General features: G+C 28.5%; 1 protein-coding gene across 3 annotated transcripts in view; it reads right to left on the bottom strand.

Annotated features, from left to right (window-relative positions):
• Positions 1-4,817: 4,817 nt before the first annotated feature.
• The window catches only part of LOC136969531 (protein CFAP20DC-like), a 57,295-nt gene continuing 37,616 nt past the window's right edge, over positions 4,818-24,496 (bottom strand). For 2 of the 3 annotated variants that reach the window (XM_067263721.1, XM_067263720.1), the window contains 6 exons: positions 24,312-24,468; positions 19,877-20,006; positions 9,959-9,990; positions 7,515-7,627; positions 6,308-7,256; positions 4,818-5,461 (listed from right to left, as the gene is read on the bottom strand). In XM_067263721.1, the coding sequence (XP_067119822.1) occupies positions 6,627-7,256; positions 7,515-7,627; positions 9,959-9,990; positions 19,877-20,006; positions 24,312-24,468 (1,062 nt within the window). In that variant the 3' untranslated portion in view covers positions 4,818-5,461; positions 6,308-6,626. The remainder of the gene's footprint in view (positions 5,462-6,307; positions 7,257-7,514; positions 7,628-9,958; positions 9,991-19,876; positions 20,007-24,311; positions 24,469-24,496) is intronic. The other variant, XM_067263722.1, reaches the window with a different exon arrangement.

Here is a 24,496-nt window from a genome sequence, read left to right as displayed (position 1 = left end):
CCAAAAGCTTTGTAAAGATTTGGGTGCCGAGCATACATCTTTATTACTGTAATTCTCGTTGGTTGTCGAGAAATGACGTACTCTCTCGTGTTTACGAATTAAAAAATGAGTTGTACACGTATTTATTGATCGAATCGCATCGTGACGCAGAAAAATTTAAAGATACTGACTTCTTAATAAAACTGGCGTGAGGTCGGATGGCCGAGCGGTCACGGTGGCAGCCTACCGCTCTGGGGACCCGGAATCGAATCCGAACGCGTCGAATAATCCCAGGAACTTTTCGGGGGGTGGTCCGTTCGGATATGTCGGCCCCCGTCCCTCGCCCCCCGGTCGCCGCCTTGTGGACCTGGCCGAACCCATAATGGGCCTTCTAAAAGAGGCCCTCTTAGTGCCCACAGGGCGGAAAGGGTTAAAATAAATAAATAAAACTGGCGTACTTTGCGACATTTAATTTCTCAAATATGTCTATTTGAGAAATGAAATATCCTTAATAAATCGCTGCAGGGAAACGAAACGCATATACTGCAACTGGCTGATAAGATTGCAGCGTTTAAAAAGAAGTTGCTGTTGTGGAAAAGAAACAGAGAAGAGAAGCAAGGAAATGCTGACTGTTTTCCTGTTTTAAATGGCTTTCTGCAAGAAAAATTTATTAAAAATCTGGAGCCAAAGCACTCATTTTGATACATATTTTTCAAAGAATCTAGATCAATACGATTGGATTAGAGATACAGTAGAGAGTCGTTAATCGGAACGATTTTCAGTCGGACTGTGTCATGCTGAATCGAACGTTTTTGATACTAGATTTACTTCTAAAGTATAATTTTCAAGTTTTTATATTCTTCAATATATTTATTTTGTTTGTACAAAATAAAGAAATAATTTTTAACGATACAATAGCCTCGATTATTATTATAAAAATTTTCATTAGGCTTAAAATCGACGAAAATTCAACGCAAAGCGACACGCAACAGAGAAAAATTCAACACGAAGCGACACGCAATGGAGAAAAATTTGAACATCGGACAGATTAATGTATTTTTTCGTACATAATGGGTAATCGGAACAAATGACTAATCGGAACAACCCGTCCCCAATTGATTCCGATTTTCGACTCTCTACTGTACATTCCAATCGATCCCACCTCTCATCTACACATTCAACAGTCGATGAAGAACAGCTGTTAGAACTATCTTGTGATATGAGCCTAAAACTACGATTCGATAAAGAAAAACTATTTGAATTTTGGAGCAATATATCCCAAGAATATCCTACTATCGGCACTACAGCTTTGAAGGTTCTTTTACCGTTTGCTACGTCATACTTGTGTGAAACTGGCTTTTCTGCAGTTGCAGTAATCAAGTCGAAATACAGGTCACAAATTTAGAAAAAGAAATGAGAGTAGCCATTTCAAAACTTCGGCTCCGATTTGAGAAGTTATGCTCAGAAAAGCAAGCTCATTGTTCTCATTAATTGTACTGTTATGTTTTCGAATAAATAATAATTATTAAGATTCTATATTCTTTGGAGTTTTCTTTGAATAATAAAGTAATTTTAATGTCTGCTAGAGATACACGCAAGTATCTTCTTTTAGAAGGGCGTTGCAAAAAAACTACAGCCTGTAAAGGGAGTCGCAGTATAAAAAAGATTGGGAACCCCTGCCATAGGGAGTAATCTATAGTACAGCCATTAACAGAAATCGCTTTTTCGAAGGAATCGCAGTCATTTGCGCCCATTTCTTTTATTGGTTTATTTGTTAATTGAAAAAAACAAACGCGACTTTAACTTCTCAGGGGCAAAATTATAAAGAACTTTGTAATTTACAATATCCTCTTCTAACAATAAGCAGCTCACTACCGCTAACTAGGGTTACCAAACGTCCTACTTTGGGAGGACATGTCCTACAATTTGACCTTCAGTCCTCCGTCCTCCCTCCTTTGAACAAAAACAGCAAATGCCCTACTTTTGGAGGTGATCCATATGTCACCACTATACTTTTGTATAACTTCATGACAGAATTAAAATTAAACGTAGTAGTTAAAATCTGAATACTTAATGTAAAATGTTCATTACCATGTTAGTTATTGGTTTTTTATTTTGACTTATGGCGGTTCGACATACTCGTACTTCTGTTCGGACTTTCACCTCACTGCACGCTTCGAACATTTTTTCCACGGTCGGTGTAACTGTAACCCTTGTATATATTTCTGTAAAATGAACCCGTGACAATGACCGTTGAACTCCTTCACTGTCCGGTATCATTCCTCTGGCACAACTACGACACTACTCGTGGATGTAGGCCTAATCGAGTGAGCGACTTAACCGACCATCTCCTCAAGAGGTACGGCTCAGTGGCCTCCTCAGATTCCACTGTGAAACCACATGTTCAGCTGCAAGTGAAGTGCAGAAGTAAGCTGAAATTTAATTTTTTTATTCCCATCACTCGTTAAAACTTTAATTCAAAATATTTATCATCTTAGAATCAGAATGAGTAGTAAGCGAAAATGTAAATTTAATGAAAAACTTCAAAAAAAGCTTTAAAATGTTTAAACCTACTAACAAGGATGATGAAGCATTTTGTCCACTTCGTAACCTAACTCTGAATATTGCTTACAAAGGGAAGACATCGTTAGAACAACATTTAGAAACAGATCGTCATAAGAAAAATATTACATCGACTTGAAGTAATGTTCGGATTGAGAAATTTATTGCACCACACAATTCCAAATTAGAGGAAAAAATTGCTGCTACTGAACTAACATTAGCTTACCACACAGCCATACATCATTTCAGCTTTAAATCTGTAGATTGCACAAATAAATTGAACTCCAAAATTTTCAATGACTCGATGATAGCAACCCGAATTTTTTCTGCCAGAACCAAGACAGAAGCTTTGATTAAAGGAGTTTTGGCACCCTATTCATTAGAAAAGACATTAGAAGAGTTAGAAAATATTCCATTCATAGGAATTGCAACAGGTGGTAGCAATCACAAAGATGCAAAGATATTTCCAGTTATAATTCATTATTTTAATCACAAAACTATTGGAATTGAACATAAACTTGTCCAGATGACATCAGTCTGAAACGAAAAAGCAGCTACCATTAAGGACTTGTTAACAAAAACACTCAGAAAAATTAATTGTTCACAAAAATGTGTTGCTTTTGGAGGAGACAACTGCAACACAAATTTTGTGTCATTTGAATATGTCGGAAAAATAATGTGTTTGCATTGCTAAGACAAGACATTAAGCATTTAGAAGGTAGTGGATGTACAGTGCATATTTTAAATAATTGTATTCAACATGCTGTGGATTCTTTACCCATTGACATTGAGAGCATTCTTGTAAAGATTTTTAAACACTTCTCTATTTATACTGTCCGGGTTGAAAAGTTAAAAGAATTTTGTTCTTTTGTCGAAGTTGAATATAAGCAAATTCTTAGTCATTCCAAGACCCGTTGGTTATCCTTATATCCAGTAATCGCACGAGTATTAGAAATGTATGAGCCACTAAAAAGTTATTTCTTATCTATTGAGAAGCCTCCAGTTGTGCTTAAATCATTCTTTGAAAACCCATTAAATGAAGCATATCTAATGTTTGTACATTCATTAGCCTACAGTTTTCACCAAGTTTTTTTAAAAATGGAAAAAGAATCTAATTGTGTTATAGAAACAATGTCTATTTTGGAAGAAGTTTCTGATATTTTAAAAGTTAGGTTAGAAACAAATTTTCTCCCATCGACAGTGAATAAAATTCTGAAGAAAAATGCAGAATTGAAAAACGAATGCCAAAATATAAAAAGAAATTGCTTAATTATGTATCAAACTGGGCTGGAATACTTAAATCATTGGACTGTTCAATTTTTGCCATTCAAAGTTTTTAATTGGATGTCACTTATAAAAATCCCTGTCTGGGAGGATGTTATGGAAAGTATTGAATATCTAAATGAAAGGAATATTGCAGTTGACGAATCAAAGTGCGTAAATCAGTATAGTTCTTTGAAAAATTATTTAAAAGAAAATTCTAATTTAAATGAAAAATCAGTAAGTGAAAAAAGTTCACTTAAATCAATTGTTATCTATCAATTAAACACTCTTATATATGAGTTGATCAATAAATAATAACAATAATAAAATGTAAATAGTGTCTTTTATTTTGTAATTGTTCAGACGTTTATCCCACTGTCCCACAAGCCTTATGATTCAGCATTCAATAAGCAGATAGACATCAAAATTTGTATGCAGACCATGCAAAGGATGTGGAAAAAGACTTTGAAAAAAAAAATTTTTGTTCAAAAACTTCCACTAGGGGTGCTTTACAGGAAAATACATGAAACAAACAACAAAAACAATGAAAATACATTTATTTGTTCTGCAAGGGACAGACTTTCAGCAAAGGCTGTTTACTGATATAAGGAATATTGCTCAATGTGTGCCCTCATTGTTCAGATGCAAAATGTAAAGGGAATAAACATTGTGTTCATGGCTTAAACAACTGACTGCAGCTTCCCTGGTGATGCACAGTGTAATATGATCTTTTAAGTTATCATGGAAATTTTGCAATTTTGGCAAAATCATATTCTTTAAATGGCCTGAAATCCAGAAATAACACTGATTCAGATCCATGTCATTGTTTTCACTGACTATTTGTAATGTTTAAAATAACAGATTAAAATGCCACTTTAAGGTTGGCATATATATTTACTAATTTATGTAAAAAATTAAAAATAAATTCACAAGAAATCTTTGCCCAAGAATTTCATAGAGATTATTTATTTCAATTAAACTAATTTCAAAAATTATAAGAATCAACTATGATTCTTTGTTTACAAATTATAGTTTCAATATAAATATACTAGAATAATGTACAATACTATAAAATGTGTATTAAAATCTCCTACAAAAGTGATTTTAGTATAATACAAAAATCTTGATTATAATACTATAAATGTAAATATTTGATGCATACAATACTGACAGGCAAAAAACATTTACATAAAAAAAAAAAATACTACAACTAAATTACAAAACTATCTTTAAAGATTACATTCCATTTCAATTTTATTTTATATAAATATATTATTCTGAAAAACAAAACTCATAATAGTTCTCTCAATTACTATAAATTATTGTTAATTTTCACTTTCATTTTTTTAAAAACTGAAAATAAAATATCTATTACAGTGCTATGAAAAAAAAATTACAGTAAATAAAATGTAGAGTATACATTGAAGCATAACTAAGAAAATACATTTTGAATTCTTTGTATAATTTGCATAGTGTTTATATAAATTTCTAATATAAATTAGTTTAAGTAACATTATTATTATTCTAAGTCAATTGCAATATCTAAATTATATTTTTAAATGTGAGCACATCAGGAACTATAAAGTCTCTATCCATTCAAGATATACTAATTTTTTGATTACTTCATTTAGGATACAATTGTGATGAATTATATGTCCTGAAAAATAAATATATGTGTAAATATATATTTGCATATAAGTATATGTAAAAATAATTATCTTTTCATAAACACAGACCAGTTATAGAAATCACTCATATAAACATTTAATGTATTTCATTGTAATTAATTATTGGTTTACATTTTTGTGTTTAATTCTTTTGCATTTACCGTATTTTACGGACTATAAGACGCAATTTTTTCTTTGAAAAATTGCCTCCAAAATTCAGGTGCGTCTTACAGTCCATAGCGTCTTATAGGTATTTTTTTTTTTTAAATTGCTTAAAAATTAAGGTGCGTCTTATAGTCCATAAAATACGGTATATAATTATGCAAAGCATATATTATTGTTATTTTTTTGAATGAAATATGAAAATAATAGTTTGATGAGTGTTAGATTGGATGAAAATGAATGCTCAAACATTCTGAAAAATGTTTACCATTAAATGTTTTATTACTAACTTCTACAGCAGGTCTGCATTTATTAATTATTAATAATTAAGTGAAATGGAATTGAAATTTTATTATTCAAAATTTAATAAATTTATGAGTTAAATTTAAATTATATTTGCTTAAAATCAGCATTTAATTTTTCTTCTTTTGGAAAAATAAGTTTTAAAAAACTGGTTATTTGTATAGTAATTTACAGAAAAATATTGGCACTAAATTTATTTTAAAATTAACAATAATTAGCTTAAATAATTTTTAATATGTATTATCTTAGCTTTTCATAGAAAATCCTTATACAGAATATTTAAATATCTATTAAATGTTTTATCTTATCTTACAAGATAAATATTTTTATAGTATGTAAATTTTCATAAAAATGAAAAAAATAGTTCATACTTTTCTATTTTTGATTGATTAAAATTTTTTCTTCACATTTCTCTCTTCCAATTATTTGCAATCTTTACCATCAGTTTTCTTATTTATTATTTCTAGATTTTAAATTTTCTATCGATTGAGAATTTAATATGCTAATCAGTATCTTCTTTAATTTCTCTATTTTAATACAATAAGTATTTTTTAATATTTTTCTGATATGTCTGAGAACTGAAGAACAATTTGAATTTTTATTTATTGATTTAAGGATTGAAAATGATTTATTTCATATTATGTAACTTTTATTTAGATGTAGAAGGAAGAATTTAAAAAATGCTTGAAGTTAAGTTTTATTTAGACAGACGAGATCTTTGTTATTTGTTGAAACGTATTTATTTTTATCATATTCTTTTGTTAATATGGTTTCAGAATTATCTATTTTTGAAATATTAATTTCAAATTCATTAGTATCATTTGGAGCTTGCAATGATAAATCATTCTTAACTATCTCTTCATTAACATTTATTTTTTTAAATTCATTCAATAAGTCCTCTGTTTTAATTTCTTCAGATTTCTTATTATAATTTATAGTTTTGAACCAATTTTCAGAAAAATTTTTATTTGCAGAAATATTTTCTTTTGTAAGATTACATTCTTTCTCTTTGTCATCATAAAAATTTTGCAATTGATCACAGCTGAAATTTTTACTGCAAAAAATATAATTTTCAGTTATCAAACTTGTATCAACTTTGCCATTCTTCATATTATCTGAAGTCTTTAAAATATTGGAGTATTTTGTTGGTGAATAACATGCAAAATCACCATTATATGGCTTATTTATATAATACTGATTTGAAATATTATAATTAGAAATTAAATGGCTTTCTTCTAACTTGGATACTGTTTTCAGTTTCTCAAAAGAGTTTTTAGATTGTAATATGACTTTGTTACTTTCATTATTGTTATTTTCTTTCTGTAAAAATATAAATTCTTTTACTCAAACTTATTCAAAAGAAAAAATTTTAAAATTCAAATATCCAAAATTTTATTAGTAAAGCACTTATTAAATTTTAATTTTTCAAAAATTTGATATCTTTAATAAATAATTTTCTAATAAAGGGTTATATATGTTTATTAAAGTATTTATTACATTGTGAACTAATATTAAAGTATACAATATATATTTAATAAAAATACTTTTCTAAAATAACAAATGTAAATTATGTCATACCTTATTAGTTTTTGTCTTTCCACCATGTTTTTTACATGAGTAATGTTTTTTATTACAATCACATTTTTTAATTTTTTCTTCACATATTTTTTGTTTGGCATTTACATCATTTTCTGTAAATAAAGATTTTATTATATTAAGTTAAATTCAATATTCTAATACAGTCAAACCTTTCTATAACAGAATTCCGAGGGACCAAACAACTCTTCCATAGTAGACAGGTTTTTGCTATATACAGGTTACCTACTATAGGTATCTCTTGATCAATGTGGTTAATAAAATTCTCGAAGTTACCACGTATATCAAAATCATGTTAATCAAATACAATGGTACTTCAATACTTGACTGAACAATCACCACTTGTTAGAACTAATTTTTGGTTTATAACAAATATTTTTATTTTAACTTTAATTTTTTTCATTAATTTGAAAACAGTTCTCTAGATAAAAATGAGTAATGAATTTAAAAATAAAGTAAAACCTTACAGCTGCCTACCTTCGTCAGACAAAATTATACTCAATTTAATTCTTTTTTTCATAAGTGGAAAAAACAAACTACATGCAAAACAATCATCAGCATTTTTTACAACTATTTCAAGTGGATGAAGTTTTTCAACAATATGTGTCTGTGACACACTAAGATTTGTTACAAATTCACAAGTTGTTATTCATCAATCTTTAACAATTTTTTCCCGCAATTTCTCTTCAACAGCTTTTTGGGAGTCGTATGTTTTGTATCCTTTAGTTCAAAATTTCCCGAACAAAATTTTCAAAACCACATTTGACACATTTGGAATTTAGAAGCATCTTCACCATACACAGTATGAGTATTTTTTTACTGTTTGTATAGTGTGATATCCTTACAAAACTTGCATGCATAATTTGCTGGATGTGCATTTTATCTGCAGACATTTTGACCTGATTTTTTTAAAATGAAATGTAATGCAAAAAGAGTATAAAACAAGTTTCAAAACAAAAAATACAATCTGGCATCAGGAATAATGTGTTGTAATTATAAGTTGTAAAATTTATCACATATTTATGTTAAGTAAAAACAGCTGTTAATAAAAATACATTCAAATCACAATAAAATTACTGTAATACAGTAGCCCTTTCCGAAATAATACAAATTAACTTAAACTATCTTAAACTAACTTATAATCTAAAAGAAAATAGAGGAGAAAAGAATGAAGGGTAAGAATAGAAGAAAAATTGCTGGTGGGATACCCGGGTTTCTTTCTTGTCTGGTCTTCACTCTTGACGAAATGGAGACTTGCACCGCAGTCACTTGTAGTTGTCCTTTTCAATAGCTCCGATCAAATGAAAGAATCTATATCGCCAAACTCTCAGTTTTAGTTTTCATCTATGTCAGTTCTTTTCCTGTAGACGACCTAAGCACTTTGTCTCAATCCGCGATGACGACCACTTTCTTTTCCGTCCGCTTCTTCTCAACATTAGCCTCGGAATGCCTCACCCCGCTCCCTGACTTGCCTTAGGGTTTTGTTTTATACACTTGTTTTTCGGTGTTATTCTACAAAATTGCGTTTCCACCAGCGGGACGGAAAGACCGTTAGAAAATTCGAAGAAAAGATATAGAACAAAAGATTAACGAAACTTAATATTAGGCTTAACGCTACATATATATATGTATACACAACAATATGGTGTATCGCCACACTGTATTGCATATGTGTACTTTTTGACTTTTTTATAATTTATAGATGCTAAGCTTGTACACTTCTTGTTAATTTTGTGTTAAATTGGATAAAGATACAGATTTTTCTGTTATATGGACAGATTATCATTTCAGGTTCTGCTATATACAGGTTAATTTACATTAATTTTTGCAAAAAATTCAAAAGACCAAAGAAATTTTCTGTTATTAACAGGTTTTTGCTGTATACAGGTTCCATTATAGACAGATTTGACTGTATTTATAATTACATAGATCAATTAGCATATAAATATAGATATATAATCTTGAAAAATAATTATTATGGTTTCTAAATTTTGAAGCATAATATTTGATAAACATGGCTTATTCATTAATCATCATAAATTCTAAACTAAATAATATAATTACTATATAAGTAAAAAAACAAATTAGTAGTAAAAATATGCAAATATTTCATAAAAATGTAGTAAAGTACAATAAATAATTGATATAATATTCATTACAAACATTATCATATTATTTTACTGATTTAATTCATTATATATATATATGTAGTAAATCTGTTTTTTTACTTTCATTATTTACTTATGAAATTCATGATTTAACCAAAGAATATTAAAATTTTCATCTTTAATATAATTATTTTATAATTGCATTGCATTATAATGTAAATATTTTAAAATGCTAAACTGTCAATTACATAATTATTAGATTTTAAATGAACCATTACATGTATATTTCTAAGTAATTAAAAAAAATTATATTCTTACCTAAGCAATTATATTTGTCATCATACGAAGAACTGAAAACAAAATTTATATTATATTCATTTCATTTAATTATAAATGAATATAATCTAATACATATTATTATTATAAGGGCATAATATTAAATTCTATTTAATAATTATATAATTAATCATTGAACACAAATTTACATTTTGAAATAAAATATATATACTGTATGTATTGATATATAAATACACATTATGTTATTAAGCTGTACAAAAAATAGTGCAACAAATTCTAAAATTTCTAACTGTCAAAGAAATTTTTCCATTTTTAATCTATATGTTGTTTAATCAGTTTTTTTTGCTGTTGTTTTGTTCTCTAATTATAAATTAAAAATCTGTTCATTAAATAATTATACCAAATTCAATATATTGAAATATTTTAATAATAATAAATTTATAATAATAATAATAATCTTTATTCACAAAAAGGGGATTATCCCTGTTGCAGGGGGTTGTACAAAATTGACTTATAAATTTTCGTATTATTATAACATTAATTTGGTTATTAATATTTAACCGTTTTTATACATTGGTTTTATATTGTTTCGTTATTAACATAAATAAAAACAGTTATTTTAACAAACACAGTAATATAATTATACAATAATGGTAAAGTTATACAATGTTGATATATTTGGACATACTGACATAGATTTACAATATTTTTGTAATTTTAATGAAATAATTATACAGAGAATAGAGATCGTTTTTATTTAGGTTATTTAGAGAATTTCTATAATCTTGGGATGAATCACTTTGGAGTATTCGAGGAATGTTGAAAGAGTTGCGTACATTAGAGAGGATTTGACATTTCTGAAGTAAGTGTTCAATGGAGAAGTTATCGAATTTGCACCATGGGCAATGATTGTTTGACAGATCAATATAGATATTATTGATATAAAGGGAATATTTATTTAGACGTAATTGTGAGATTAGCCTTTTCACGTTGAAGTTAGTTGATTTTATCATGTAAGGTTGTATAGACGGTATTTGTAAAATTTTTAAGTACCAGGGATGATAGGTATTGTGATTTAGACTATTTTGATCCATATTTATAGATTGAGCGATAGCTGATTCCATTAACATAGTATATCCAAATTTCCAGTCCTGAATATTATCTTTGAATAAAAGATCTGATACTCCAAAAGAATTTAGTATTTTATTTAGTTTAGTTTGCCAGAGTTGTATTGTGGTTGATTTAGTACTGCCTTTGATTATTTCGTGGTGCAAAAAGGTAATATTACTGTCGGATTTGAATTTTAGACGATAGTAGAATTTAATGATACGTTTTAAGAATAATGGATAAGAGCAGATACGGTTAGTTTCGTGGCGAATTGCGTAGCCTGGGACTGTTCTTTCTAAGTGAAGCAGTTTGCGGAGAAAGTATATGTGAAATTTTTCTAATTTATATATATAGTCGAGACCCCATATTGGGGATGCGTAATATATGATTGGGTTAATGATTGCGTTATACAATTTCATATGAATAGATAAATCGGAAGTTTTTAAGTTAGAATATAAGTTTAGCAGATTATCTATAGCAAGTTTTACTTTATTGTTCAAATACGAAATATGTGCTTTGAAAGTATGATTCCAATCGAATATAACACCTAGGAAATTGACTTCATTTACCATTTGCAGAGGTTGCTTGTCTAGATATATCGTTGTTTCTTTTTTGGAGATTTTACTATTCTTACGGAATATAACGACTTTCGTTTTGGTAGGATTGATTGTTAATTGGATTGAGTTGAGGTAAGAATTTAGGTGATTAATTTTTCTTTGTAGTGATATTTTTGTCGGAGCAAAGATTGCAAGGTCATCAGCAAATAATACATAATGAAAGGTCCTGTCACCAAGTTCTATTCCATCTGAGCAATTCTGAAATATGTGATCAATTTCAAGTAAATAAAAATTAAATAGGTATGGCGAAAGAGGGTCACCTTGGAGTATTCCACGTGTTAATGTTAGCGATGGTGAGACGGCTTTGCCCTGTTTAATTTTTGCATTATAGTTTGAGAATAGCTTAGATATTGTGTTTGCAAATTGATTACCTGCTCCGTTAATTTTTAACTTATATACCAGTAGCGGGACAAAAACAGAGTCGAATGCTTTTTGGATGTCAATGAATGCAACATATATTTTTCTTTGCTTTTTTCTCAGATGAAGTTGTATTATGGATGATAGTAAGAAAATAGCAGATTCTGTTCCTTTGTTTTTGAAGAAGGCGTATTGAAATTTTGCTTCGAGGTCAGTTATTTTAGTCCAGTATTGGAATTTTGTAGCTAATAAAGATGTAAAACATTTCCTTAATGTTGACAGTAATGCTATTGGTCTATAATTAGTTGGAGAAGTTTTATCACCTTTTTTATGTATCATTGATAAAATTACTGAATTCCAGGAGTCCGGGTAGTTAGTTGTTTTGTACATAGAATTGAAAAGTTGTAGCAGTTTCACTCTTGCTTGATTTGACAATGTTTTTAGGAACTTAGTTGGAATATGATCATTTCCTGGTGATGTATTAATGCGAGTTTTATTTATGATTTCATCAAGTTCCTTGAGTGTAAATTTAGAATTAAGACATTCGTTGTTGGAGTTGTAGTTAAACATTAAGTTAGGTATAATTTGGGTAACAGGAAGGCGTTGATAAAATTTTTTCCAGGCTTCAAAATTTATCATTGAGTTATTGTCACATAAGTCAAATTTAAATCGAAATTTTTGTATTATTGTCCAGAAAGTTTTGCTATCATTGCTACTTTTTAGTAGTGTTGTTTCAAGTTTAGAAAGATAATTTTTCTTTTTTGCTTTAATTAGGTTGTTATAGGTTTGCTTGAGCTTTCTGTAGTTATTGAAATTTAAAGTATTTGAGTTTTCACGGAATGTTTTTAAACTTGTTTGCTTCATTTTTTTCATCTTGTAGCAATCTTTGTCAAACCATGGTTTTTTAAATTTGTTCTGAATGATTCTTTTATCGTTTTTAATTTGAATATAATCGTTCATTATTTGAATTATTTGGTTATATATTATATCAGAATTCAAATTTGTTATTTCTGGAATATTGTTGAATCTATTTTCGATTTCATTGGAGTATTTCGACATTTTGTAGTAGATTCTCGTTTGTTTATTGCACTCCTTAGTTGATGAATTTTCTGAGGATAGTAGAAATTTTGATATGGTTGGAAAGTGGTCTGATGTGTCTTGCGTAGTTATGGCGAAATCTAGACAACAATCTAACATGTATTCAGAGCATATTGTTAGGTCTATGGTGGATTTGCCGTTATATTCAATACAAGTAAATTCGGCTGGATAATCAGGTTTGAGACGTCCATTTAAAATGAATAGTTTATGGTCTTTTATTATTTTTATTAAGTTTATTCCTAGTTTATTAGTAGTATTATCTTTGGATCGTCTGATATTTTGTATTTGATAATTAGGACCATTATAATATGAATCTGTCATTTCAGCGATTCTTGCATTAAAATCTCCCAGTAAAAGGATATATGGAGTTATATGTTGCCAATTTTCGATTATTTTAAATATTTCATTAAGTTTTGTCAGACAGTTGGGTGGAATATAGGTGATCATTACTATTATTTGTCGGTAATCTTTGTTGCCTAATATTGGTTTATTCATTGAAAGTAGGAGCAATATATAGTTGTCAGACTTTTTGATTTGTTGTATTTTACAGAGATGTTTTTTTAATAAGATACACAATCCACCACTTGGACGACCAGGGCCAGAAGGTTTACGTGCTGGGACTGTAATTGTTGTAAAGTTATTGAAAAAAGTAGAATTATAGAACAGATCCAGTATAATCCATGTTTCAGTTATACCAATTATATCAGGGTCATATTTTAATTGGAGAAGATTTAGTGATGTTATTTTATTCTTTAAGCCTTGACTATTCCAATTGATGACAGTAGTTGGGATTATATTTTTGATAACTTTTTCCTGATGAGATTTATTTTGTAATGTATATCAGCTTGCTGATTCTGGTAAGGTAGAAAAAGGTAGAAAAGTATCCACATAAACAAGTTTTCCCGTATCGATATTAAAAGTTATTCTATCTCTGTTTATTTGTAGAATATCGTTACGTAGTTTGACTGAATGATTTTGTTTTCTTAATTCGAAATATATCGGTAATAAATTTTTCCTTCTTTTACGTGAGTCCTTGGTAAGGTCTGATGCGATCTGGATGTTTCCCCAGTTTTCCAATAATTTTTGTTGTTTCTTTGATATGAAGGAATTAAAAATTTGATCACGGGTCTGTTTATTACTAAGTGATATTCTGATAACAGAATTCGTTGATTTGGTTAATTGAGTTATATCAAGAATATCTTCCTGAAGTATATTGTGCAGGTTTAATGAAGAGTTAATAAATTTAAGAATTTCTGATTTAGAGATACTATTTGACGTGGGATAATTATATATTATTATATTATTATAGTGATGGTCGTTGATCAGGGTGTCCATTTTATACTGTATCAGTTCCTTTCCTGATTTTAGATTGTCGATTTGTAGTTTTAGGTTTTCAATTTGACTGTCCATTCTTTGGAATTGTATTTTATTCTCACGTATAGTTTCATGGATTAGATTCAAATCTTCTTTTATAGATTCCATTTGGGTAGATAGTTTATTATTAGAAGTATTAATAAGTTCCGAAATTTTGTACCATAGATCTGTTGTTAGAGTGTCATTCGAATTTGTCGAAGATGATGGATGGATTATATTGGACTCACCTGGTGAATTCTGTAATCTTTGTGAAGTAATATCCATATGTTGGTTGTTGATTTCCAAGGATGGTTCTTGTGATTCTTTATCCATTAATAGATTAAAATCCGTTATGATAATAATAAATTTATTAATCATATTAGGCCATAGCCTGTTATTACAGGGTGTTATAACATTGAATTACATAAATCATAACAATAATATTAACATTTGATAACATCGATTCATCATATTATATTCATTTGTAGGATTAGTTTTAGTACTTATAATTTTAAACAGGATGATTACAAAAGTTTTTTGCATAATTGTAAAGTTTATAAATCATTACAGTATTTGCTTCATGAAATAAACGATACACTTGATTTTCTTCTTTAAGGAAATTTAGCTGATTTAGGTTGGCTTTGTTTCTTAGTTCAAGTTCCATTATGCACTCACAGAACATGTAAAATTTGGTAAATAATTCTTTGCATCTTGAACAGATCATTTTTGTAAATTTGTAAATTTTATTATTAACTATAATCATTTTACTATTTAGTCTAAGTTGTATAAAAAATTTCTTGATTGTAAATGGCATATTACATACCATATAATTATTATTAAAAGTGTAGTCCAACATAATATTATACCACTTAGGTTCCTTTCTCCTATGCATTTCTTCAATGTCTTGAGCTAAAGTAATTTCCAATGTATTTTGGATTAGTTGCTTTCTAATTAGGTCGCTAATTTCTAGGTTTTCTAGTAATGGTTGATTTGTTGTCCATAAAAACTCCATGTTCGTTGACAATATTTCTCATTTGACTAATCCAGGAATTTTTTGGGGATTTTGACAAGATTTTTTATACAACAAGTATAACAATTTTGTTGGCAGGTTGCCATTGTCTTTAACTTTATAAAGAAAGTTAATAAATCTTTTTACAAGGAAAGAAGTTAATTTGAATCTATTGAGTTCTATTCTTAGTGCATAACCAGCTATGTTATCGTCTAGAGTAAAAATTTTTTGAATGAATTTGTTTTGGATTATTTCAAATTTTTTATATGTTGTTAGACTCCAAATTGGTGAAGCGTAGGCTATCGCATTAAGAATTATGGAAGTAAATAATCTAAAATGACTGTATATGTTTTTTATCTTAATTTGAGCAAAAAGTTTCACCATGTTATTTATCAGACAATTTGATTTGTGAATGGCTTCTTTATATTGCTTTTCAAAGGTTAATGTAGGAGTCAGTAAAATTCCCAAAAATTTGACTTCTTGTATTATCTTAAGTTGTACTTTGTTCAAATAGAATGATGTACTTTTTTTGGCAAGTCTAGAACCATTTCAAAATATCATAATTGATGATTTGTTTGGATTAATCGTTAATTTTAGTCTATCAAAATATTCTTGAACTTTTCCGATTTTCCTACACTCCGTAGGAAACTCAGCCTGCTGGAGTCAGGAGTCCTGCTGCTGTGGGTACTACTATTACGATATCATCAGCATATGCTATGGAGTGAATAACTTGGCCATCTATATAAAACCCATCATCTTCTATCTCAAAACATTCATTTATATCAGATAGGAAAAAATTAAAAAGATGTGGGGACCATGGATCACCCTGTAGTAGACCTCTGTTCACTTGTAATGCTGGCCATTTCTTGTCATATTGTTTTATTATTACTTCGTAGTGACCAAACAATTGGTCTATCATTCTAATCATACAAGTATCTGCTCCATATTTACCCAATTTATCTAGTAACACTGCAATAACTGGTCATACACTTTCTCAATATCTAAAAAAAGGTGAAAACTTTGTGTTTCTTTTTGTATAATTGCAATTGCACTAAGGCCGTCAATGAAAATAATGTGATTTGAGTACCTCAAATCACATTATTCTCATTGACAGTTTTCTGTGAATGTAAACTGTGTATAATTGAGGAATTTATTAGTATTCATTAAACTTTTCCATTAGTACTGCTGTAAACAGTTTGTGGAACCCAGACAAAAGAGCAATAGGCCAATAATTGCCTGGGCAGTTTCTTACCCCCTTTTTGAATATCACTTGAAAAATTACTCTATTCCAATCATCAGGTATTGTGTACCTGTGTAGTAAAATTTGTTATATAGGTTAGCCAATACACGAATACCTTCTATTGACAAATGTTTGATTATCAAGTTGGTAATGGAGTCAGCACCAGGAGCCATTTTCTCTCGTAATTTTTTAATACAGCTATGTAAATTTTCTACATTGAATATTTCTGTTATTGGTTGAATCATGGTCGTAATACATTGTAGTTTATGCTCTTTGTATTTATTTTTTACACGTAATGGAAAATTTTTCTAAATATTGTTTCCAATTATCAAACGTCACATAGTACTTGGGTTCTGTAGTTAGCGGTTTCTTCCAAACTTGATTAATAGTATTCCAAAATTTTTTTGTATCCCTGGCTTTCAATAGTTGGTCACTTATTTCAGAATAATATTTCTTCTTTTTTGCTTTAATTAGATTTTGATAAATTTTTTTGTTCCTTATATATTCCTTCAACGCTGATTCCGTGTTCTTTTCTCCGAAGTATTGTAAGCTACACTGTGGTAGCAACTCTTGTCAAACCAAGCTTATTTGGGTTGTATTCTTTTATTATTCCAGGAGATTTTATAATGAAACTGGTCTATTATTTCTACTTTGTCGTCATATTTCTGTATAGTTGTTGAATTACTATCACTGTCTAACATTTCTGACAATTTATTATTGAATTCATTTATAAATTTTGTCAAATTAAATCTTTTTCTCCTCTCTTTTTTATTGGTTCGACTGTTTTATTGAGTTTGGCCATCCTTGTTTTCGTGTGGAAATCCAACTAATTCTAGTTGTACAGGAAAGTGGTGAGAAATATTGTTGTCTAAAACCCTGAAATCCTTGATCTTATTTAGGACAAATTCCGAACGAATTATATAATCGATTGTGGATTTTCCAACATTAGAAAGAAAGGTGTATTCTGCAGGGAAGTCATTAGGGAGTCTTCCATTCAGTATATATAAACTATTATCTTGTACAAATTGTAATAATAATTTTCCTCCTGAGTTAATTTCTTTATCTTTGGACATTCTAATATTATCAATTATTCCATTATTACTTTTATTTTTTGTGTCCGTTATTTCGCCTATTTGGCTATTAGCATCTCCATCTATTATCCACAGATCTGTCATATTAGTTCTCTGTATCATCATATTTTGGATTTCTAGTAAGATATTCTTTTTGTCAGTATTTGGTGGTAAATATATAAGAATAAGTCCTAAATGTGTTTCTCTCCAGAGTGTAGATAATCGTTGACAAAGTTCTAATTCAGCTAGGATGTAATTATTACCAACATTCCAAAACTTCAATTCTCCTAGATTTTTCTTAATTAACAACAATAATCCTCCAGAAGGACAACCGAATTTACTATTTCTTTGACCTTTACTTTCTATTACCAGGAATGTTCGTTCTAAATATGTTTTGTCTTCTGTTTTTAGCTGGATCAACCAAGTTTCAGAGAGACCAATAACTGCATTAGATTCCAAGTAACTATGAAATATGTTCATATGTAGTTTTCTTCAAAGTCCTTGTATATTCCAGTAACCAAAGATAATATTAGAATTATTGCTTTTAGTATTAGACCTTACTTCTAGTTGCCAGTCTATAGCTATATTCGTCTGGTCTAATCTCTACCTTCTTTGATTATTATTTTCTATTATTTCATGGCTAGTGATATCATCTGTTCTCCAGGAATCTATGGGAGTATAAGATTTTATTGCATGCACATGCGATGAACCATTTAACTTAGTCCTAAAAAAACTCTTTAGTTGTATTACTTTTTCTAAATTAAGATCATATGTGTAAATAGTCTCTTTATTTATATAGTAGTCATCTATTATTATTATTTTGATACCTTTAGCTTTTTCTTGTTGAGCTATTGGAATCAACTTTTTTCTCCTCAGTCTTGATCTTCTACAAAGATCTGTTTTGAATATTATTTTTTTTCCGTTCTTGTAAATTAATTTTAGGTACCTTAGACCAAAATTCTTTAAGTATTAAATTTCTATCATAAGTTGAGGATAATACAATTTTCACCATAAGCTTATATTCATTATTTGTTAATTTAATTAAACTATCTATAGAATTATTATTATTATTGAAATATTTTTGCAGTCATCATATAAAAAATTTAGTTTAATGTGATAACTAAAGTACAATAATTCATATAAAAATAGAGCGATAGAAATATGTTAATTTAATTTTATAAATATAGCCATGATTCTTAATAGTTCTCACTTAAATAATTTAAATTTTACTAAATAATTCAATTAAAATGAAAAAAAATATTAATTCAAAAGTTTTTGAAATTAAATGAAATTTAAATTAATAAATGTATAATTAATAATTATGTTTAATGTATTTAATAAATGTAAATTACTTTTGTAAAAATTTTAAATTTGATCAAAAAAACATTCAACAATTTCTTTATAGTCTAAGTAAAGTTTATAAAAATGTATTGCGAATTATTTGGTTATTTAAATAATATTGAAACTTTCATCAATTTATATATATTTATTCCTCAACTATATATCATCATCATCAGCTAATGCTAACTTTTTTCTTCAGATGATCAGATTGCAATTTAGATTATTTGTAAAGGCAATTGATCTTTTTTGAAAAATAAAAATATTTGTTTAAAGAATGAAAATAAATGTATATTTTTTTAAGAAGCATAGCCCCAAATAAAAGGTCATCTCTAAGTGAATATTGGTTTTTGAATTGTCACTAGTGATTGAAATAATGGGCAGATGAAGACATTTAGTGTTGTCAATATACTTTTATATTTGTTGTAAATAATTATTGGCTAATTGTAATTTTAATCAACTATTATTGTGACTAAATTTTATATAATTTTTTTTAATAATTAATGTTTAATAAATAAAGTTAAAACAGCTTTATCATTTAACTCATTAAGAAATTTACTAAAGTAAAGACATAAAACTTAAATACAATATGTTTTTAATGTTTCTAAATTTAAATATTAGGAACAGTAAAAATCTTACTTCTTGTATATATAAAACAAATTATTTTATAACAATTATTTTATTTTATAATAATTAAAATATTAATAAAATTTATATTTTATAAAGATTAATTATTTTCAATAAATGTACCTTAAAAATTGTTCTGACTCTTTACAAATATCAAGAGATTCTTTACTTTTGCTATCAATAAGACAAACATCATACACACCAGGCATTATAAATTGAGAAGGTAAGAAACTCAATAAATGTTGCTTCAAATCTACAAGAAATAAAATAAAAAGCTTTTGCATAACATTAATAATAGTACTAAAAAATTGAAAAATATTGCATTTAAAAATATATAATTTAAATAAAAATTGTTTCTAATCAGATATAATTAAAATTTATTTTATTTTAAATGATTTGATATTCAAATACATTTAAAGTAAAAATATCAATTTAAACCAATTTTTTAAAGTAATTCAATAATGTAAAATTTTTAAATTTTACATTATTGAATTAATTAATCTGAATCATAGTTGCAATAATATCATTCTTACAATATACAATTTAACCTATCTCAAAAACCTCTCTATCTCAATTTATTTTCCCCACTGCATTTTCATTTTAAATTCAATATTTTCCATGTTTATCTCAAAAAATTTTCTTCTAGAATCTCTATTTCTCAAATTATAGACTGCAGTTTCAGTTACAAATTCAATGCTCAGAGACTACATTTTGATAGCATAAATTGCACTTGAGAAACATCTCTTGCAATACAGTACTGTACATAGTTGCAATTAATGCTGCTTTTCTCTGATTGGTTAAAAGTTTGGCTTGTGTCTTATTGATTGAAGGACAGTCAGGCATCAGAAGCTATTGACAAACTATTTCTGTTCTGGTATGTCAAAAATGTTTTATTTATACCTAACATAGGTACTTGCTATTGTATTAATAAAATACCATACCTCTAGACAAAACTATTACTGTTTACTGCAGGAACTCTATATCTCAAAACCTATCTCAAATTTTTTCTTGTTCCCAAGATTCAAGATACACAGGTTTAACTGTGTTTCATTTATAAGATGAAAATAATGCAAAATTTTAAAAATTTATATCCTATAATCCAGAATAAGAGAGAGAATTTTCATAAAGCTAAACAAAAAAATTATAACAGTTGTTATAAATATTTATTAAGAAGATAATATTTGTGTATTAATAGTTTACCTCACTTAATATTAATAAACCATAGTACACAGTGATCACAATTAAAGAGTAGCTGTTCAGAGCTTTCTACAGAAAGAACTATTGGGCAAATCTCAAGTAAATGCGGTACAGTATGTATACATATGTATGTACTGTACAGTACATTGTCCCAAGTATGCAGTTTCAATTTTTGGAAAAAATTTACTCCAAAATTCAGCTGCTAGAGCAAAATTTGGTGCTGCTGTCCCTTTAATATGCATATTATGTACATTTTCTAACAGATTTTGGAAGTTAAGTAAAAGTGAAATAATTATATTTTAATTATAGATGTGGAATGTGTAACTGATGATTAAGGTGAGCACAGTTAAAATGAGCAGCATGATTGTTCACCTGTTGAAGAATTGTGAACATTTTGTGATTCTTTTTATTTGCTTTATTAAGAGGTGAAGTTGATTTCAACAATAGTAATTTTCAGTAAAAATTGATCCTTCTCTATATTCAAAACAAAATGTTTATTTCAATAAATTCTTATTGTTTAAAGCTATATAATTCAAAACAATTAAAATATTGCAATATTTCTTAATATCCAAATAAAATTATAAATAATAATACAAAGACAATTTATTAATTATTTTCTTTCTTCACTTTTAATCAAATTATCAGCAGAATCAAGGAATCCCAGATTATAAGATCAGACTTAATTTCTAAAATAGTCTGGTCAAAAAGTTTCTTCCTCTCCTATTCTGATTCAAGGAAAAAGATTTAGTCAATATTTTCTAGAGGTTTGGAGTAACTTAAATAAATGTTAATAAGGTATCAAATAAAAATGATTTTTTCATTTATAATAATACAGTTTTCAATGTGTACTGATAATAATTCATTTTTTGCTCATGTCATGTCAGATATGTAAATGTGCAACTAACTTTAATTTTTTTTTTTATCATGAATGACAAATGTTCATTAAATTTGTTGCTCATAAACAGATTATTGGTACATAGGATTACTGTGAGAAAGCAAAGCATATTCAAAAAGCATTAAAAATAAAAAGGTATCCTGTGTAAGAATTGTTTTTGTTGTATATAATGTTTTATATTCTCATTCAGCTAGCTTCAGACAGGAAATATTAGATTAAACAATCTTAAACGCTAATAATTTTTAAGGAGTCTTAGGCTACGTCCTACTTGGCAGCGTCCAGCAACCGCGGGCATGAACGTGACAAACTGGTTCAAGCAAATGTGTGCATCTGGAGTAAACGTGTTTAGCGTGTAGTGACCACCAAATGACACTTCTACGCGCGCGTGCAGGAAGCAGCTACCAAGCCAGTTTGATTGTCGCTTCTATTGCTCACGCTTCCAAAGAAGAAAATGACTGATTTTATAGATGAATGAAAACAGAATGACAAATAAATTGTGTATATGTTATATGTACTTTAATTAATGATCTTTTACATAATTTAATAATTTCTGATTTTGTATAAATGTAACGTTTTAAAAAAAACTTTTTTTTTAACTTATTATTCTATAAAGATTCTTTATATTTGTTGTGTATCTAGTTAGTGATAACATTTACCTTTCAAATTTACTGTTTTAATGCTTGTCATATTTTCTATAGTAGCATTCGACAAAGTCTTCTCGCCATCATCTTGTAAACAACACGCGTCCACTCTCGTCAGAAGTCGCTCACGAATTGGAAGTGCGTACAAAGATTCTTTTCACCTGCAGTTGCTGGATGCTGCCACGTAAGACGTAGCCTTAGCATTTTATTAGTATTAGGTCTACCAGAAAGTTCTGTCCATTTTTAGAATAAAACAAAATAATAGATTTTTTGTACCTTGAATAAACTTTATTGAATAATATAATTTCCATCATTATTTATGACTTCTTGCCAGCGTGCTGGCAATTTGTATATCCCATTTTAAAAAGTTCCTTATCCCTAGAGGCAAAAAATTGAACTAGTGCTTGTCTGATATCTTCTTCATTTTTGAATTGTTTGCCCTGCAAAAAATTTTGTAAGGACAGAAACAAGTGATAATCAGAGGGTGCTAGGTCCAGGGAGTATGGTGGGTGTGACAGAATTTTCCAGCCTAGCTCTGAGTTTCTGACAAGTCCCCAAAGCAGTATGTGGCCTGGCATTATCATGAAGCAGTATGATGTCCTTCCTATTGAACATCGTTGGCCTCTTTTCTTGGAGTGCTGTTTTTAAATTATCCAATTGCTGACAGTACCTCTCTGAATTTAGTTTTTCATTCGGTTTCAACAGCTCAAAATGTATTGGTCCTCGAATGTCCCACCATATACACAACATTCTCTTATTCAGGCTCAACTTCGGTTTAGAGGTGGAGGGGGCAGGTTTTCTGGATTCACAATATGCCCTTTTCCTTACAATGTTTTCATAGGTAATCCACTTTTCAACCCCAGTTATCATCCGGTCCAAGAAGGGTTCGATTTTGTTCCATGCATGCAGAGATGTGCATATGATGACTCGATCATTCAAATTCTTCTCATTTAACTCATGTGGCACCCATCTCGAATATTTCCACACCAATCCTAGTTTCCAAATATCGTCTGAAATGGTTTGTTGAGCTGAATCAAGCTTTTCCACAATCTCCAATGTTGTCAAAAAAGGATTTTGCTCTAACATGATCTTGATAGTATCGTCGTCGATTAAAGATGGTCGCCTAGAGTGTGGCTTATCAGAAAGGTCAAAATCACCTATTTGAAATTTTTTGAACCATCTTCTGCATGTTCTATCAGAAACTGTACCTTCACCAAACACTTTCAATAAATTTCTACATGCTTCTGTAGCATTTCTTCCTTGTTGGAATTCGTACAAAATACAGTGGCGTAAATGAACTTTATCAGTAGCCATGGGTACACAATCATTTCTCACTTAATACTAACATGAATCATCTTCGTTTTAGTTCATTTGCTAGGCCAGTATGTATACATTCAGTGATAAAAAGAGAGAGCCAAATACGCGCCAAATGAATATTCGCATACTTGTTGAAACTTGTTGTAACCGAAACAAACAGAACTTTCTGGTAGACCCAATATTTAAGATTGTTTAAGTGTAACGTGGAATTGAAAGATGAATCTAGATATATTGCATTAGACCAAATCTGTTGTCTTCAGTTTGATACTTATAAAAACAAAAAAGTAGCTAAAAGATTAAATTTTCCTAAAACTTAAAAAAGCTATTGAAGAAAATAAACATTCTGCAATACTTTAAAAGTTAGCAATAACTAGGTTTATATGACATGGTATGTCTGTATTCTGATGAATGGATAAATGTCTTCATAAATAACATTTTTTCATTTTCTAATCATTATTTTGATTTTTTCTCATTTGAATATTCATTACATAATTAAAAATATACTTACATTTATATGATGGCAAACATATGCAAGATTTATTCAAAGTGAAGATTCTCTTTAACTGACAAGAGGCTCTTACAATTATACATTCAATGAAACTAAAAGTTTGTCCTTTCCAAAAATCTGAAGTCAAGACATCCAAATCAAAACATAAATTTAACCACTGTAAAAAAAAAAATTTTAAATATAAT

Source organism: Centruroides vittatus, unplaced genomic scaffold (assembly GCF_030686945.1).
Source record: "Centruroides vittatus isolate TY-2023 unplaced genomic scaffold, ASM3068694v2 contig_18, whole genome shotgun sequence".
In the NCBI taxonomy this organism is placed as follows: Eukaryota; Metazoa; Arthropoda; class Arachnida; order Scorpiones; family Buthidae; genus Centruroides; species Centruroides vittatus.
Note: the sequence above shows the minus strand (reverse complement) of the source record. Positions and strands in the feature narration are given on the sequence as shown.